The 17,390-nt window shown below is 53.1% G+C and overlaps 1 protein-coding gene across 1 annotated transcript in view; it reads left to right on the top strand.

The window, feature by feature from the left end:
* The window catches only part of TRAF7 (TNF receptor-associated factor 7, E3 ubiquitin protein ligase), an 18,464-nt gene extending 3,154 nt beyond the window's left edge, over positions 1-15,310 (top strand). Inside the window, exons 4-20 of the mRNA XM_010023410.1 lie at positions 1,919-2,035; positions 3,263-3,355; positions 5,095-5,128; positions 6,202-6,385; positions 7,128-7,262; positions 8,350-8,567; positions 8,776-8,849; positions 9,875-9,923; positions 10,377-10,504; positions 11,530-11,612; positions 12,027-12,066; positions 12,471-12,587; positions 13,688-13,810; positions 14,138-14,257; positions 14,390-14,521; positions 14,722-14,841; positions 15,085-15,310. Of these exons, the coding sequence (XP_010021712.1) occupies positions 1,919-2,035; positions 3,263-3,355; positions 5,095-5,128; positions 6,202-6,385; positions 7,128-7,262; positions 8,350-8,567; positions 8,776-8,849; positions 9,875-9,923; positions 10,377-10,504; positions 11,530-11,612; positions 12,027-12,066; positions 12,471-12,587; positions 13,688-13,810; positions 14,138-14,257; positions 14,390-14,521; positions 14,722-14,841; positions 15,085-15,099 (1,782 nt within the window). The 3' untranslated portion in view covers positions 15,100-15,310. The remainder of the gene's footprint in view (positions 1-1,918; positions 2,036-3,262; positions 3,356-5,094; positions 5,129-6,201; positions 6,386-7,127; positions 7,263-8,349; positions 8,568-8,775; positions 8,850-9,874; positions 9,924-10,376; positions 10,505-11,529; positions 11,613-12,026; positions 12,067-12,470; positions 12,588-13,687; positions 13,811-14,137; positions 14,258-14,389; positions 14,522-14,721; positions 14,842-15,084) is intronic.
* Positions 15,311-17,390: the final 2,080 nt, after the last annotated feature.

Consider the following 17,390-nt stretch of genomic DNA (forward strand, 5'->3'; position numbering starts at 1 on the left):
CCCAGCCACAAGCTATATCCATCTTCCAGCTGAGGTTTCTCAACTCTTAGCCTTATTTGCTTGGCAAAGACAAAGGCTGAAGATACCTCAAGGGGCATTAAATGCCAGCACACACCTCTACCATTCAGTATTGTCTCTGCAACTCAGGTGGAGTGATCTTTCTTCTCTCCTGTGTAGGCAACACCAGCCAGGACCCAGGGAGCTGAGCCCACAGTGTGGCACAAGCCTAGCAAGGCTTTGCCTCCCTCCCCTGCCTTCTGGAAGAGCTCTTGGGCTGCAGTTCCCCCTTTTCCACCCGTGATCCACACAGGATGTTGCTTCTGATAAAGCTGCCTCCCAGGAGAGCCTCTTTGCTGCCCTGCTCTCTGTGTCACCTCCAGCATGGGAACTCTGCACAGTCATTCTTGTTATTTCAGTGACTTCTGTTACTAGTGGAGGAAAATAATACAATGAGTAGATACATATAAAACTGATTTACCTCATTATAACCATTCCTCCTCAAGGTTTTCATGCTTAAGCAGTAAATATGCTGTCTTAAAGAAAAAGAGCTTTATGCTTTGGCTTCAAAGCAGATGCAGCATTTCTGAGCTCCTAGGATCCTGGAAGCATTAGAATTAAGCAGCAGAGCAGTGTGAGGAACCAGCAGGGTCCTGCTCGGCTCCTCTTCCGCACTCACTGCAGTGTAGTTTGTCTCTGGGGAAGGCAGCAGCCTCCGAACCTCATCTCACAGCTTCCATTGCTGAATTTCCTGGCCTCTGACGTTGCTTTTGTCTGCCCGTGGGTCTGATGTCGCACACGTTCACCAGGGCAAGCACACGAAATGCAGCTCTGGAGGCTCAGATTGAGCATGAGGGAAGACTCTTGTGCTCACAAGATAGTGCAGGAGAGGATCTCGGAGTGGCAGAGGTTTGTCCATGCAGCTTTCCCTGTTCCAGATGGACCATGCCAGGGCTGGAGATGGGCAGCAGGGCCAGTGATCTCCAGAGCTCTTTCTGGCAGCTCTTCTAGGAGTTTGAGACTGGTGTAGGCTCCAGTCAGGTAGCCTGGGCATTGGTCATCTCTTGCTGCTAAGGGTCTGAAGCTTATGGCTTCATTCTCCCATTTTTCATCAGCTCATCTGATCCTTCAAGACTTATTGCTGCTCTCTGTGCTCTTCCCAGTCACCACTCATCTCCTCTGGAGTAACCCTGCAGTGGCTGTGCTACCAGCTGTGCTGGACCCCAGCTCCAATCATCCCATGGGCTGGAGACTCCCTGCTTTCACTTTGACACCAAATCACATCTTGGCTACGTGCTGCTGGTTGATACTCCACCCTGAGTGATGTGCTGCTGGTTAATATTTCAGCAGCAGCGTTCCCTCCAAGCCAATCCCAAGGCTGCTGTAACCAGTGGGATATTCCTTGATTGGTGCATGCAGTGTCCACTGAGCTGTCCCCTCCCGAGCAGGAAGCGACAAAGCCAGTCTGTGCTGAATTCAATAGAAGGAAGTCTCCACACTTACGCAAAGCAATTTGGCAGGAGTCAGATAGTGAGTGAAACAACAAGTGTTGCTGCAGAGATTAGAGGCATTGCAGAAGCTGGTGCTGTCTCTGAAGGAGATACACAAAGCTTTCCATGAAGGATTAATTCTTGCAAGCCGTTGCTTGGTGCACACGGTAAGTAGGCACCTTGGAGGAAGTTGCATGCTTGGAATTCTGTTGTCAGCTTGGTTTAGTAGGTTCAACCTGACTGATGCTTGTCCTGTCTCGGAGCATGGAGCAGCGTTCCAGCTCCTGGGAAGGGCAGGCAGCAGTGAGACGTGCAGCTTCTGGGGGCCACTGAGTTTTGTAGAGGGGGGACATCGAACTTGAAGTCTATGCAGAGAGGTTTGGAGCAGGGGAATGGTTTTCTGACCAGAGCTGGTTTTCCTCTCGTTGAAGCCTCCCATCAGCACCCCGCGCCGCTCCGACTCCGCGATCTCCGTCCGTTCACTGCACTCCGAGTCCAACATGTCCTTGCGCTCCACGTTTTCACTCCATGAGGAAGAGGAGGAGCCAGTAGGTATTTGGGATTGTCTGAAGGAGCTGTATTAGGAAGTTCAGTGTCAAAAGAGTAACTTTGTGGACTCTTGTGAGTACATGGAGCTGTCGTGGGCAGATTTTTCGGCATGTCTGGCTGGCAGGACTCCTGGTGCTAATTTTGTTTCCACCACTGACTTCTGCAAGTTTCTCTGCCTGCTTGTGCACCATTTCCCTGTCTGTAAAGAGAGGACAATGGTGAGACTTTTCTGCTTCTTGGGAAAACTGTAAGTCTTTGCAAAGTCATGTGGGCTTCCTTGGCTCTGCTGCACAGCAGTAGGGGTTGCACGTCTTTAGGCTGGTGGTCTCTCCCCAGGCAGCAAGACTAACACAATTGCCCCTGATTCAGAGCCCCATCCTGGATTTAGGGCCTTGTGGTACCCCACTGGTTGATTGTAAGCCCCAGGAGGGTGCAAGGAATTGTCCGCAAGTGACTCTTGTTGGGGGAGGACACTGTTAAGCTGAGCTTAGTAACTAACCCCACACTGGATGCATAAAAGACCAGGCAGCATTTTGCTGCTGATCTGGGATAAAAGTGTGTGTTTCATATTTAGGAGCCCAGGGGGTTGTGTTTGCATTTCTGAGGGAACACAGGATGAAAGGACAGCCTGAGCTGCAGTGATTGATTTGAAATGCTCTGGAATGTGCAGCCCTGCTCTGGTGTGGAGGGGAGAGCTGTGCTGCTCTGGGACAATGTGCTCAGAGCTTCGTCTGTCTTAGCTGGTGACCAGAACTGCAGAGGTGGGCCCATGGCAGCAGAAATGGTGATGTTTCTGCTTCAGAACAGAGTGAAAGAGCCTTTCCGTCAGGATGGTTTAAAAATACCAGGGGACAAGCTGTTTTAAGATAGCTTTAAAACTTCAGGCTTCATGCAGGGGATGTTTCTGACAGCATGCAGCACCAGCAGTGCAGCCCATGCAGTTCTGGTGACTTGAGTCACTCTGGGAAAGAAGTTGTTCCTGATCAGGTCCTGATCCAGCCGAGTGCCGGTGGCCCTCAGTTTGTGATGAGCTCAGGGTCTCCAGCCATTCCCAAGTGCATTCCTCCCCTACCTCTTACACACTGGAGATCAGCAGATCCAGTCTTTAGTGTTCCCTGTACCCCAGGCTCCCAAAGGACCAGCGCTGAGGAGTTACTTTGTTCTTTCTGCAGAGCTGGAGGCTCTAACCCTGTGCTCTCTCTGTCCCTTTCTCTCCTCCTCTGCAGGAGCCACTGGTGTTTGCTGAACAGCCGTCTGTGAAGCTGTGCTGCCAGCTCTGCTGCAGTGTGTTTAAGGATCCGGTCATCACAACCTGTGGGGTAAGGCAGCACTCTTCCAGGTCACAAGCGTGGGCTCCATGGATGTGTGAGCTACAGCCGAGCCCTGACTGTCCCCAGTGATTGTCCCTGATCACTGTCAGCCTGAGTGAGCGCAGACAAGGCAGCCCCTGACCAGGGAGCCAGGCCAGTGTAGGAGCAGAGGTGCTGGTGGACACGTGTTAGATTTCCCCATGAAGCAGCTCTGAACCAGCCTGCAGTGGGCTGTGTGGGGCACTGGGCACTTACCCACAGAAGCCTGGGGCTTGCCTAAAACTGGGCAGCTTTTCCCAGGGAACTGGCACTATTCAAGCCCCTTTGTGTGGTTTCAGCGAGGTCTGAACCTCCCCATTCCCTTCCTGAAGGGCTCTGCAGGGTGCTGCTGCCTCCTGGGCACCCCGGGAACGGCTGCGCTTCAGTTGTGAACAGTGTCTTTCTTACAAAACAAGAATGGTTTGAAGCTTCATTTAGTTCATGCTTGCAGAGGGATTTGAGATCCTCTAATGAAAGGCACAGAGTGTTATGAATATTCTTCTATGTTCCATTTTGCTGGGATTTAATAGAAACTGTATATTATTATGTTTCTGTGCTGCATGTGGAGAAAGATGGCTCTGTGACAGGCTCTCTAATGCTTCTGACATGCTTCTGATTGCTGGGATGGAGCTGTAGCAACAAAAGCAGAGAGCAGGATTGTTCTATTGCAGTGGGGGTGCTATCCCCAAAGGTGCTGGAAGTGGGTGCGGATTCACTGCACCATTTCAGCAAGCAGCAATTCATGGAGACACCGAGATTTACTGGTTAATATGGAAACAAAAACCTGGTGCAGGAAGCAGCCCGGCTTCACTTGCAGCCCTGGTTTGGCAGCTCTGGAGGGAGCACCATGCAGCTGTGCAGGGCAGGAAGAGGCTGCATGAGCAGGGCAACAGATAACAGCTCTGAGGAGTGACTTGCAGCCTCTCCAGTGCTGCTGCCAAGCAGGGGAATGGGGTGAGGAGGCTCCAGGGAACCCCGGGGCAAGTTCAGGACCAGTGAAATGCTGCTGCAGCCTTTGTTCCTGTCTTTATATTCATGAGCACGTTAGATTGTATTTGCTGCTTTATCAAATTCAATTGTTCCTATACATTTCTGCTGTAAGAATAGAGAGAGATATGTTTAAAGTGGTCAAATTTACTGTGTGTTCAATGGGCTTACAAACCAGCTGTCCCATCCCCCTGACAGCTTCAGCTACCTTAAAAGAGCTACAGGGGGATACATGTGATGGGCTCACTGGCCAAGGACAGGGGGAGGCCAGGCTTGCTCTTGCTCTTCCCCTTGAGGACTTCTCAGGGACATGAGAACAATGACATAGACTAAAGTAGAGGGTGAAGAAGAGAAACCCCAGGCAGACTTGGAGGGTAGGAGTATCAGTGTGGCAGAACATGCCCATGGCTTGGGGCTTGCCCCATGGTCACAGCCTGATCCTGAACAGGGCAGAACCCTCAAAGCTTCAAACTTAATACCTGCTGACTGGTATTAAGCTCAGGAACAGGACCTGCGTTGCACCCTGAGCTGCAGGAGCAAGCAGCTGGGTTTTGCCCTGTGGTGCAGAGTTAAAAGCACACTGAGCTATAAAGCAGGTAGAACAGCTGCTGAGCCCCTGAGCCACAGGCTTTGATATTTGCCACCTTTCCCATCATTAGCCCCAGGGAATAATTTGTCCAATCTTGTTTATGCTGACGCTGCTGTTCCTCTTTGTTCCACAGCACACGTTTTGTAGGAGATGTGCCTTAACATCTGGTGAGTACAGAACTGTTCATTGTGTGATGCAGCCAGAACACTGTTGTTTTCTGGGTTGTTTGCTTCCACTTAGAAAGAAACCTGCAGAAAGATGTCTGAAGGGCTTGAAACAAGCTGCCAGTCAGAGGCTGCCACTGCAGTAGTGAGGGGCTGTGCAGCTCCGAGCTCTGACGGTACATGCTATTAACATGGCACTAGAGGACTGGGCCCAGCTCTTGGGCACAGGATGTTCTCAAATCCTGGAATATGCAATGGATAATCCCGGGATAATGCATATCTCGCCCAGGGTTGACCCACTGACTGCAGACAGAAAGCTTTTCTGTGGCTGCCTGAGGAACACGGGGGCTGTGTTTGACGGGGACCCATCAAAGGCCTCCTCCCCCATCCCATCAGTGCCAGCTCTCTGGCTGCTGTCTGAGGCCCTGCACAGCACCATTTAGAGCTGCTTTAGCTCACCCAGCTCTTCCAGAAGCCTGATAGGGCCCAATGTCTGGCTGCTGGCCTGGCCTAACCACCTCCTGCTTGGTTTGGACTCTGCAAGCTCTTCCTGCCTTAAGGTGTTCATCTTCCACATGGGAGGAGTCCCTGTGCTTTCCGTGCTAATGCCTTGTCACCACAGCCTGCTATCCCAAACAACAGATTTATAGCAGAAGGCTTTGCAGTTGCAGTCCTGCGTTGCTGTTTTACTCCTGCCCTCAAAGCTCGTGTCTTTGCCTTGCTGCAGCATCCCTGGCCTGCAGTGCTGTGCCAAGCTGGGTTATGTATGGGGCATCTCTTGGTCTGTGCTCACTGTGAACACTCACACTTTAGAGCAAGCACAAGGTAGTCTGAATTAGATCACCTTTCATTGGCAGTTAGCTCCATTATCCTGGATTACCATGGATAACTTTTCACCAAGCCCCAAGACAAACCCGAGATAGCAGCTTGCAAACCTGGTGTGAATATTCATGGCTCGTTCCGCTGCACTCACCTGGGAGCTGGCCCGTCGGCCAGGGCAGGCAGAGAGCTGTGTGAGGTGCCCCTGCGGTGCCTCCCTCTTTGCTGAGTGTCTCTTTTGCCCCCCTGCCTGGCAGAGAAGTGCCCGGTGGACAACGCCAAGCTGACCGTGGTGGTGAACAACATCGCGGTGGCCGAGCAGATTGGGGAGCTCTTCATTCACTGCAAGTACGGGTGCCGGCCCGCGGCCAGCAGCAAGCCCGCTGCCTTCGAGGTGGACCCCCGCGGCTGCCCCTTCACAATCAAACTCAGTGCCAGGAAGTAAGTGCTTCTTATCAGTGTGCTCCTCCACCAGCTACCTGCTGCCCTGCGGCTCCTGGGCATGGTGCAGCTCCTGCCAGCTTGCAGGGCTGTGGGAATGGACAAGGTGACTTGAGGGGACAGTTCTTCCCGCTGTGTCTCACTCTTAGGACGATGGCACATGGGCTGGTCTCAGGAAAGGTCTCTGCTCCCACTTTAGTGTCTCAGCACCATAGAATCAACCAGGTTGGAAAAGACCTTTAAGGTCATCAGAGCCAACGTTTACTCCGGGACTGGCAAGTCCACCACCAAACTGTGTCATCAGGACAAGGGGATACACTGTGAAAGCACTCACCGCATATCTAGGTTGAAACACTGGTTACGGTCAAGCAGAGACCTTGGGATTCTTTCTGTGTGATGAATTGTTCTAGTTACATCCTAGGAATCTGAAATCTATCTCCCTCCCCATCCCAACTGCATTCACTGTCTTCCCTATCCCCTGCCCATTGCCTGTTGATAGCTGCCTGTGGGCTCAGCCCATCAGCTGCAGCAGTAGATGTTCCTGTGTAAATGTGGCCTGTTATTACTTTCAGCTTACTGTCCAAATAAGAATTTAAAGCTCTAATTGCAGTCTTGGAGCAGAGGCTCTCAGTCACCTGACAGTCTCACAGGGCTGTTTGCTCCTTTCCTGACAATCTGTGTTGTTTCCATTGCGTTTTGCTTATTGCTGATCTTCCCTCCTTTGGCTTCTCTCCATGGACAGAGATCATGAAAGCAGCTGTGACTACAGGCCTGTTCGCTGCCCCAATAACCCCAGCTGCCCCCCGCTCCTCAAAATGAACCTGGAGGCACATCTGAAAGAGTCTCACAGGGCTGTTTGCTCCTTTCCTGACAATCTGTGTTGTTTCCATTGCGTTTTGCTTATTGCTGATCTTCCCTCCTTTGGCTTCTCTCCATGGACAGAGATCATGAAAGCAGCTGTGACTACAGGCCTGTTCGCTGCCCCAATAACCCCAGCTGCCCCCCGCTCCTCAAAATGAACCTGGAGGCACATCTGAAAGAGAGAGCTGATGCTTTCTAGTGTCAAGACTTCACCAAGCTCATTTCTGAGCTGTTTTGTGGCTACCACAGCCTTGGGGTAGCCCCATGGGCTCTGAGCAACTGTGCACTGGCCTGAGGCTGAGATCAGGCTTGCAGGACTTGCAGAAGGCAGCCCTGAGGCTCTAGTTGAGAACAGGCAGGTCACTGCCCAGCTGTAAGCCCTGCTGGAGGAGGAGATTGAGGTGAGGAGGAGGAGGGTGAGGTGCACAGGGAGAAGAACCAGGGGGAGGAGACTCAGAGCAGTGGATGTGGCCAGGGCCATGCAGGGAAGAGGATGAGTATATAAGTAATTCAAGCACTGTGGCAGTGTCTTTAAGTCAGTCCTTCTGCCAGGGCAAGGGAAGTACTGACCAGGGTTGATTCTCACCAAGGAGGAGTGCAGCCTGGGCTGGGGGCATCCTGCAGTTAAAGTTACTGTTGCAGGAAGAGATGTCTCGGCAGAAGCAAGACATCTTGGCACTGACAAGTCCTGACAGTGCAGCCCTGACTCCTTGTCATGCTGCAGGCACAAGGCAGCATCTGCTGAAGTCGGCTGCTGTTTTATCCATTGGTTTTGGTGGCTCTTAGATTGGGCTCCTGGTGAGCACACAAACCAGCACCACATTCTGTCTCTTGCCATAATCTGCTTTTCCTTGCAACCACCTACACAGACAGTTCAGTTTGGGGCCAATGCCCTGGCAGGAAGAACAGGAGCTGCTTGGCCTCTGTGCTGCCCTTCAGTTGCCAGCACCCAGCAGGATGGTGAACTGCAGTTCCACCACTCCTGGTAGGAGGAGCGGAGCAGCTGGAGGCCACCACAGTCTTCAGACCTTCCTCTGAGGAGCCAGCTGAGCAAGATGTGCCATGTGAGCCCTGCTCCAGCCAGTGTCTGCCTTCCCCTTTAGGTGTACGTTCATAGGAAATCAAGACACTTATGAGACCCACTTGGAGACGTGCAAGTTTGAGGGTCTGAAGGAGTTCCTGCAGCAGACAGACGACCGCTTCCATGAGATGCAGGTGGCAATGGCCCAGAAGGACCAGGAAATCGCCTTCCTGCGCTCCATGCTGGGGAAGCTCTCGGAGAAGATCGACCAGCTGGAGAAGAACCTGGAGCTCAAGTTTGGTGAGTCCTCACCGAGTGAGCTCTGTGGTCAGAGCTGTAGGAACCGGGCAGCTCTTTGTGGGATGGTGCCTTACAGGATTCATTCCCTGTTTAAAACCGGTGCTGAGCAGGTTTCAGGAGGCTCAAATATTCCTTGCAGAGGAAAAAATAGGGGTTCCGTTGACTTCTCTGCTGCCAGAACATCACAGGACCTCTTCATCTCTTACAGATGTGCTGGACGAGAACCAGAGCAAGCTGAGCGAGGACCTGATGGAATTCCGCAGGGATGCCTCCATGCTGAACGTGAGGAGGGGCCGGGCCCTGGGGTGCAGTAGGGATCACATGCAGTTACCTGGCTCTGCTGCTGGTTAAGCCTTTCCTGCAGTGGGGAGTCCTTGTGGTTCCCCCCTGGCTCTGCTCAGCCCAGCTCTGGTTTGCTTTTGCAGCTGGGCTTTGGGCGAAGGGTTCCTCCAGGATGAGTTAAAGGCAGCTCATTCTGGCCACTGCTTCTGGGCTGCCATTTAAACTGGTTCTGCTGCCATTTAAACTGGTTCTGCTGCCTTTTCTCAGCCTATTTCTGCTCTGGAAATGTGTTAACAGAGGGAAGATCCCTGCAGCCAGGAGAGATCCCTCTGCTCCAAAGCCTGGTACCTTTTATACTAGCCAGGGACAGTATCCCCTTCTCCCTACCCGCAGAGAAAGCAGGAAGATAAGCAGGTCCTTGCTAACAAGCTGGGAGTGAGAGCTGTCTCATCATTTCAGACATCATTCAAGCACTGCTCTTGGGTGGACATTCCTCCCTAGTTCAGGCAGGCTGCATCCCACTGGATGTACTGATTAGGAGGAGCTCGCCCTGTTTTAACTAAGCAAACTAATGAAGAGGAGCCCCATGGATGCAGTAGGGCTCCTCTTTGTAGTCTCCTCCATGGAGTGTGGAGGAGACTACACATGGAGGAGACTACAAAGAGACCTTCCAATTCTTCTCCAGCAAGATGGGCTTCCAGAGCCCAGCTGAGCAAGCAGTCCTCATAACCAGATTGATTATTTTTAGCAGTTTGGTGAATGGCAGAACAAGGACAGTGTATTCTGAAAGGTATTTCTGTGCCTGCTTGAATACTGACAAGTTCAGTTCAGGTCTGAGATGCTGTCAGAGCCCTGTGCCCTCTGGAGGGAGGTGGCAGAGAGAGGTACACATGGAGCCCTAGAGCAGAGACCTGTCCAAAGGCAGGAGTGGTTTTAGAGTGGAGGGGACTGTCCTAAGGCCATGCCCAGGAGGCCAGGCTGGTCCTGCTGGCTCTGCAGCTCATGCAGCTTGTTCTGTTTTTCAGGATGAGCTCTCCCACATTAATGCTCGGCTCAACATGGGCATCCTTGGCTGTGAGTATCAGGTCTTCCTCCTCTCGGGCTGGGTTTGGGGTGGTTGCCCGATGACTCCCTTTTAGGCCAGGTCACAGATATGCAGAGTTGTCTCTGGGTGCAGCAGTAATTTGTTCCCAGGGTCACTGCAGGTGTTTGCCAGAAGCACTGGCCAAGGGGAGCTCCCAGTGCTGCAGGGTTCTTGGCTGCTGGGGGAGCTGTCAAAGTGGACTCTGCATCTCTGGCATCCCTAAGTCCAGCCCAGGAGCTGGGGCTCAAAGCAATAATACATTGATGAGCTGTAAGGGTAGGACATGAGTCAGGTTGGGGGGGGTCTCATGGTTCCTTCTGGCCTGCAACAAGGTGAAGTGCAAGGAGGACCTGCTGGGCCAGCACAGGGAGCTCTGTCCCCACCAAACACACCGTGACCTGTCACTGTTCTCCCACCTCTGACCTGCCTTCTTGTTTCTGCAGCCTATGATCCTCAGCAGATCTTCAAGTGCAAGGGAACCTTTGTGGGCCACCAGGGCCCTGTCTGGTGTTTGTGTGTTTACTCCATAGGAGACTTGCTCTTCAGTGGCTCTTCAGACAAAACCATTAAGGTAAGAGCTCACCTCTTCTGCGTATCTGCTGCATTGGAAACGTGCTTCAGGTGGGACAGAAGCTGAGCTGCAGTTTGGGGAGGGGGGTGTCACTTCCCAGAGTTTCTCCCAGAGAATCTCAAACGGTTCTTTGCAGTTTAGTTGGACGTGATTCTCTGCAGGGCAACATTATGTGATTAGTCTCCAACTGTGGAGAGACAAATGGTGGGTTCTGCAAAGCCCTGATTAGAATCTCATCCTGCTGCTGCTGGTTTGCTTTATATGGTGTTTAGAGCATTCAAGCTTATTTCAGCTTCTACTTTTATTTTCCCTTGTTCTAAAAAGCCATCAGAGAAAACAACAAATTCCCTGCTCAGATATGTCCCTTTTCCATTTTATGGCATGTTTGTTTTTCTTTGTCCTGTTTTCAGTAACTCAAACTGACAGCACTGCTCCAGTGTGACCTGAACAACAGCTCCCAGTGTCACTGTGGTGGCTGCTGGCTGGGCGGGGGAGCCCAGGAGCAGGGCTTGGGTTTGGTTTCTTTGAGCAACAGCAAGAGCCACATGGAAGGAAATAGACATTGCTGGAGTTAATCAATAGAAATCAGCTTTCTCCCCTGTCCTGGCTGCTCTGGGCACCACAGCCCCATGTTCCCTCTCTTTTAGAGGGGTGTGAGTTCAGTGGGGAAACCTTTGCAGAGGCTGTGCTGTACCACTGGAGCCCTAAGACAGGGTGTGAGTTGCTAAAGCAGGAGCCCAAGAGCTGCTTTGCTGCTTCAGCGTGTTGTGTTGGGCTGGGAAAGGCAGCGCTGGGGGGGGCTGCTGTTTGCTGCTGTCCAGTGTGTCACTGACTTCAACCCGACCCTTTGCAGTACGTTTCCTTCCCTAACCAGGCTTATCTGTGCCTGGGAGCCCGGCAGGCAGGTGCCCAGTGACAGCCCGTTTCCTCCTTGCTGCCTTTGTGGCTTTGCTGACATCCTGCCCTGGTCCCAGCTGCTCCATCTGCTGGTGTGTGACCCTCTGCTCACTTGTGTTTCCTGTTAGGTGTGGGATACCTGTACCACATACAAGTGCCAAAAGACCTTGGAGGGTCATGATGGAATTGTACTGGCTCTCTGCATCCAGGGGTGAGTGGAGAGGGACACCTGCCCCTGCAGGAGAGAGCGGGGAGAGCACAGGGGCTCGTCAGCATGGCCTCACGGTTCTGATCCTCTGTCCTGCACGTGCCAAGATTGTGCAGGAGAGGCACATCTTGCCTCTTTGCTCTTTAAAAATTGGCAAAGTGGGAATCTCTTTGGCTTCCCTTTCTGTCCTGGCTCCTTCCCTAGTCACCAGGGGAGTGTCTGGCTTCCTACTTGAAGGGCTAATCCAGGCTGGCCTTCCCATGAGACCTGGGCTCTGCTCCTGGGGTTGGTGTGTTGGGTCCTGGCCCAGTGAGGCTGTGGGACTGCAGCTCCTGGCCCAGCACAGTGCCTGGGAGCCCCCTGGGAACATCTTGCTGTCCCTCACTGACCTCTCTTTGTTCTCTGGTGCCATTACAGGAACAAGCTGTACAGTGGCTCTGCTGACTGCACCATCATTGTGAGTACCCAGGAGCCCTGCTCTGCTCTGGGATGTGAGATCCACAGTCCAGCCCCAGGCTGCTGTAGGGCAGGGACCTGCATCCTTCTTTCTCTAAGGCTCTTCAGCTGCCAGTGGTGTAAGGCTGATAACCCTGTGTGTGCTTTACACACTGCCTTCAGCCACCTTCCTCCTGGGTTGAATTTGGATGTTTCCTGCAGTACTTCCCACTCCCTGCTCCTGTGTGAGGAGCAGGAGGCTGGAGCTGAGCTGGGGCTGGGTGCTCAGACCTCAGCAGGCTCATACAAGAGCCCTGTGCTGCCTGAGATTTTCCCTGTGTGTGATGCCCTGCTTCCAGAGGCAAAGAGGAAGGGCTCCAGCACAAGGGGCCTGCCCCTCATGATCGTTCTTCTTCTCCTTTGCAGGTCTGGGATATTCAGAACCTGCAGAAGGTGAACACGATTCGAGCACACGACAATCCTGTTTGCACTTTGGTCTCCTCACACAACATGCTGTTCAGTGGCTCTCTCAAAGCCATCAAGGTAAAGCTCTGGGGTGGCCTGGTTGGGGACCAGTGGTACATTGGCAGGCAGCAGTGTCCAAATAGGAAGAAAGTGGCACTTTGGTCTGTAGGTGACCTTGTTATTAGGCTCTCTGAGCCACACGGGGAAGCGCAGCTCCGAGAGCAGCCAGCACTGCGGAGGTTTAGCCCTTGCTCTGCTGAGGTCAAAGATGTTCTGGGACTTTGCTGAAAACCACTTTTTTCCTTCAAACTCTATGAACCTGAGGCTGCAGGGGAATATCTGGGCAGTTCCTGAGTGTGTGTGTCCTTGGGCCCTCAACAGACCTTACTCAGACCATTGGGAATTGTGCCTGTGGTCCGGAATTGGCTGGGGATTCAGGCTCCCTGTTTTGAAACCCCCTCCAGAGGATCATGAATCTGCATTCTTTACCTAAAGCATGCAGAAATCAGGGAACAGCTTTGCAAGTTGCCCTTTAAAGCCTTGGCTGGATTCCCTTGGTTCTGCTTCCAGCTCCTGGTGTGAGGCTTATGGGACCGTCCGTCTGTGGGAAGGCACATGCTCTTTTCTTCAGCTGGGGCCTGCAGTGGCTCAGCTCCTCAGGCTGGAGGAGCAACGAGGCGGCCCTGAGCAGAAGGAGAACTCGGGGCCTTTTCTTCTGTCACCCTCAGCCACTTTCTGCCAGAGGAGCTGAGCAGCTCTGCTTGGAAGGGGGGTGAGATCTACTGGTCCCTGTGTGCTGGGGGTTTCAACCACAGTTTCCCAGGAGCCCTGGGAATGAAGCTTTGGACAGGCTGGGAGTGGGATTCCAGAGCAGTTCTTTACTGTAGGTTTGGTTTAGGGTTCTCTGCTAGGGAAGGGGCTCTGCCAGTGAGAATGCAGGCTCCAAGCTGGCTCTCCCAGGCCGTTAGGAACATGCTTATTCAGCATAGTTATTGTGTGGTTTATCTGCAAGTCAGTGGGTTCAGGCGATTCCCAGCGGGCAGGAGAACCAGCACAAGGTTCCCCACAGTGAGCTTAGGGCCTTTTGCTGGCTGGGCAGGGGTGGGCAGTGCTGGGGGCTGCCCCGGTCCCACTGAGAGTCTCCTCCATGTCCGTGTGTCTGTCTGTGCCTCCTGCAGGTCTGGGATATTGTAGGTACTGAGCTCAAGCTGAAGAAGGAGCTGACAGGCCTCAACCACTGGGTGCGAGCACTGGTGGCTTCTCAGAACTATCTCTACAGTGGATCCTACCAAACGATCAAGGTGGGCCCCTGGGGCTGGTGACAAGTGTAAATCAGGTTTTAGTGCTATCCAGGACAGGGGGGGGTGCCCGTGAGTGTGCACAGGCACACACAAAGGGTGTGCAGTCTCCACAGCTTGTTCAGCCTTGATGTTCAAAGCTGGGCAGTTGAATAAGATAATGGGACATTCCTCATCAGTGCTGAACATTCCCAGCTGGATAGGTCTGTGATCTGGGCACACGTGGAGCCAGGCTGACTCGGGGCTGCAGAGTAGCTTCAGGGGAGCTCCCTCCTGGAAAAGCGTCCCTGCGTGGGTCTAATCCTGCCTCTGCTCCTGCATCTCTTTCAGATCTGGGACATCCGCAACCTGGAGTGTGTCCACGTGCTGCAGACATCAGGAGGCAGCGTCTACTCCATCGCTGTGACGAACCACCACATCGTGTGTGGCACCTACGAGAACCTCATCCACGTAAGGGCTGCAGGGTGGAGGCATTGCTCAGCTTGAGGCTGGGCAAGGAGGTGTGCATGGAGGTGGTGCATGGAGGAGAAGCTGGTGGCCTGCAGCCCACTGCAGCCTCCAGGCCCTGCTCTCCTCCTGCAGGTCTGGGATATAGAGACAAAGGAGCAGGTCCGCACGCTGACCGGGCACGTGGGGACAGTCTATGCCCTTGCTGTCATCTCCACACCAGATCAAACCAAAGTCTTCAGTGCATCGTACGACCGGTCCCTCAGGGTACGTGTCCAGGGCTGTGCAGCTGCAGCTGCACTTGGTCAAACAGGGGCAGCCTCAAGGAGAAGGGAGGTTGTGGGATCCTCATCCCTCATTGCATCGTGTCACTGGTGTCACACAGCATCTCCCATCCCTCCTGCTGCTCAGGGATGTGCCAGAGCCCTGTGCCACTTGCTTGGCTCACGCCTCCTGTGTCCCCATAGGTGTGGAGCATGGACAACATGATCTGCACCCAGACGCTGCTGCGACACCAGGGTAGTGTCACTGCCCTCGCGGTCTCCAGGGGCCGCCTCTTCTCTGGCGCCGTGGACAGCACTGTAAAGGTTGGTTCCCTCAAGCTTCTCCTTGATGGTTTGGTCTCTTCCAGTACTAGACCTTAGGGCATTACATGAGTTAGGAACCATCTTCAAACAAACAAGGGGATGGTTCTCAACTGACTGGAGGTTTAACTCCTGGCAGAGGTGTTTTGAGCTGGGACCCAAAGGGAAGCTCCACAAGAAGATGAAGAGAAGCTCACGGAGCTGCTCAGAGCAGCCACTGCCATGGTTCTTGTCTCTCCGCTGCAGGTCTGGACGTGCTAGCACGAGCACCACCCTAGTCCTGCACACTGAAAGACCAAAAACTCCTCCCCTCCGTCGGCCTGCTGGGTGACACCACCACTCCAGAGTAACTGCTGCAGCTCCCCTCCACACTGACCACTGCCCGCTGCTGCCCACCGGCCACTTCGCACTCCACAGACCCCGCTGGCAGCTCTCAGGATGGGTCCAGGCCATGGATGCTCCAGATGTTCCCCAAGATCCGCTATTGTGGTGCCAGCACCTCCATCACCACAGGCTGCCCTCCTCTGCCTGCATCCCCCCGGCCAGGGAGCAGCCTCAGGGGCCAGGGCCAGGCCTCCAGCCCGCGGAGCACTGGTGTGGCTGCGGCAGAGCCCTGGGCACCGATGAATTCAGTTGTCACAGGCGGGAGCCAGCCTGGCCAGGGCAGTGGCACTGGGAGGCTGTGCCCTTGTCAGGGGTAGAACTGAGCATTAGGCCTTGCCCTGGGTTGGGACCCTGACCCCTTTTCTGTCTCTAGTATTTCATTTTACTGCCACAATGTCAGCCTGATCCATGTGGGAAGAGGTGTTTCCTTGAGTAGCCAGGTACGATTTTTATGCCACAGCTAGTTCTCAAATCAAATAACACAAGCCCATCTTTCACCACCACGTAATAATGGTCTCCACATTAAAGAGAAAAAGACTCCGTTGCATTTTTACTCACATTTTCTACTGTTTTTAAGATTGTGATATAGATTTGATTATTTCTTCATTGACAATAAAAGTGGAAAGAGTTGTTCCTGGCCAGTGTGAGTTATTGCAGGCTCCAGGTGGGGATCAGCAGCCAGCACCAGGCCTGGGGTACCTCCTGCATCCATCCTGTGCCCACTGCTGCCGGGAGCTGCACTGCCCACCCTGGAGGGGTGCAGGGACATGGGGAAGAGAGCTCATAGAATCCCGGCCTCGTTTGGGTTGGAAGAGACCTTAAAGCTCCTCCAGCTCCACCCCCTGCCCCGGGCAGGGACACCTTCCACTAGAGCAGGTTGCTCCAAGCCCCTGTGTCCAACCTGCCCTTGAACACTGCCAGGGATGGGGCAGCCACAGCTTCTCTGGGCACCCTGTGCCAGCGCCTCAGCACCCTCACAGGGAAGAGCTGCTGCCCAAGAGCTCATCTCAATCTCCCCTCTGGCAGGTTCAAGCCATTCCCCTTGTCCTGTCCCTACAGGCCCTTGTCCAAAGCCCCTCTCCAGGTTTCCTGGAGCCCCTTTAGGCACTGGAGCTGCTCTGAGGTCTCCCCTTCAGGCGCCTTCTCTTCCCCAGGCGGAACAAGAGGCTGCTCAATCCGTTCTCCCCCAGTCTATTTGTGCTGGGATTGCCCCGTAGTCACCACTGTCCTGGGCTGTCACCCACCGAAGGGTGGCCTCACAGTGTAACACCCACCAAGACACAGCACCCACGGGCTCCATCGCACCCGTTGCTGATGTTTTGGACACAAACAGTGCTGGCAGCCCACAGGGGTTTTATTTTGTTTTATTTTTCTTTAAATATTTGTTGCCAGACTTGGTATAGGAGCAAACTTCTTCACAGCACCACGAGCCACCTACTATTCAGAATAGGAAGAATAAGACAAGTAGAGGTGAAATCTAAGCACAGGAGAGCGGGGAGAAGCACCAAGATGCATAGCTCGACAGATGGGATACGATACAGAGTCCATAACTTAATCATAAAAAATATATATATGTATATATCCATCATGTAGAACTTTATGGGGGTTTCTGGTTTAGATACATCATTTTTTTTTTTCTTTTTCAACAGATATTTTCAGGCGGGTGATTTTTTTTTTTTTTTTTTTTTCTGAGAATCCTGCAGAAATCTTTTTTGTTGGTTTGTTTTTTTTTTCCTCTTTTGTAAAGAAATGTCAAAGTTGTGCCAAACACATCTGGATCAGCGACCACAACGGGAGGGAAGGGAGAGGGAGAGGAGGAGGAAGGCAGAGGGATGGAGACCACTGTGTAGCCTCTGGTAAAGAAAGGACCAGCAACACTTTGGACCCCACAAGCAGAAAGATGCATTCATCAGGACTCAAGCGACTGAACCAGACTCCAACTCCAGTTTGTACAGGAATATACACCGGGAGGAACACCCGCGAGCACACACACACTCACACACACACAGACCCCACGCACACCCCAACAGATGCCGGAAAGAACGAATAGAAAGAAACCCAACCCAAGCCTGAAGACGCTCCAAAAGAAATGAACCACCTCCAGGAGAAGGAGTAACAAAAACCTCCAGAAAACAAGGCACATCCTTTGAGTTCGGAACGGTGGAGAA

The sequence above is a fragment of the Nestor notabilis genome, unplaced genomic scaffold (assembly GCF_000696875.1).
Source record: "Nestor notabilis isolate BGI_N333 unplaced genomic scaffold, ASM69687v1 scaffold27931, whole genome shotgun sequence".
NCBI lineage: Eukaryota > Metazoa > Chordata > Aves > Psittaciformes > Psittacidae > Nestor > Nestor notabilis.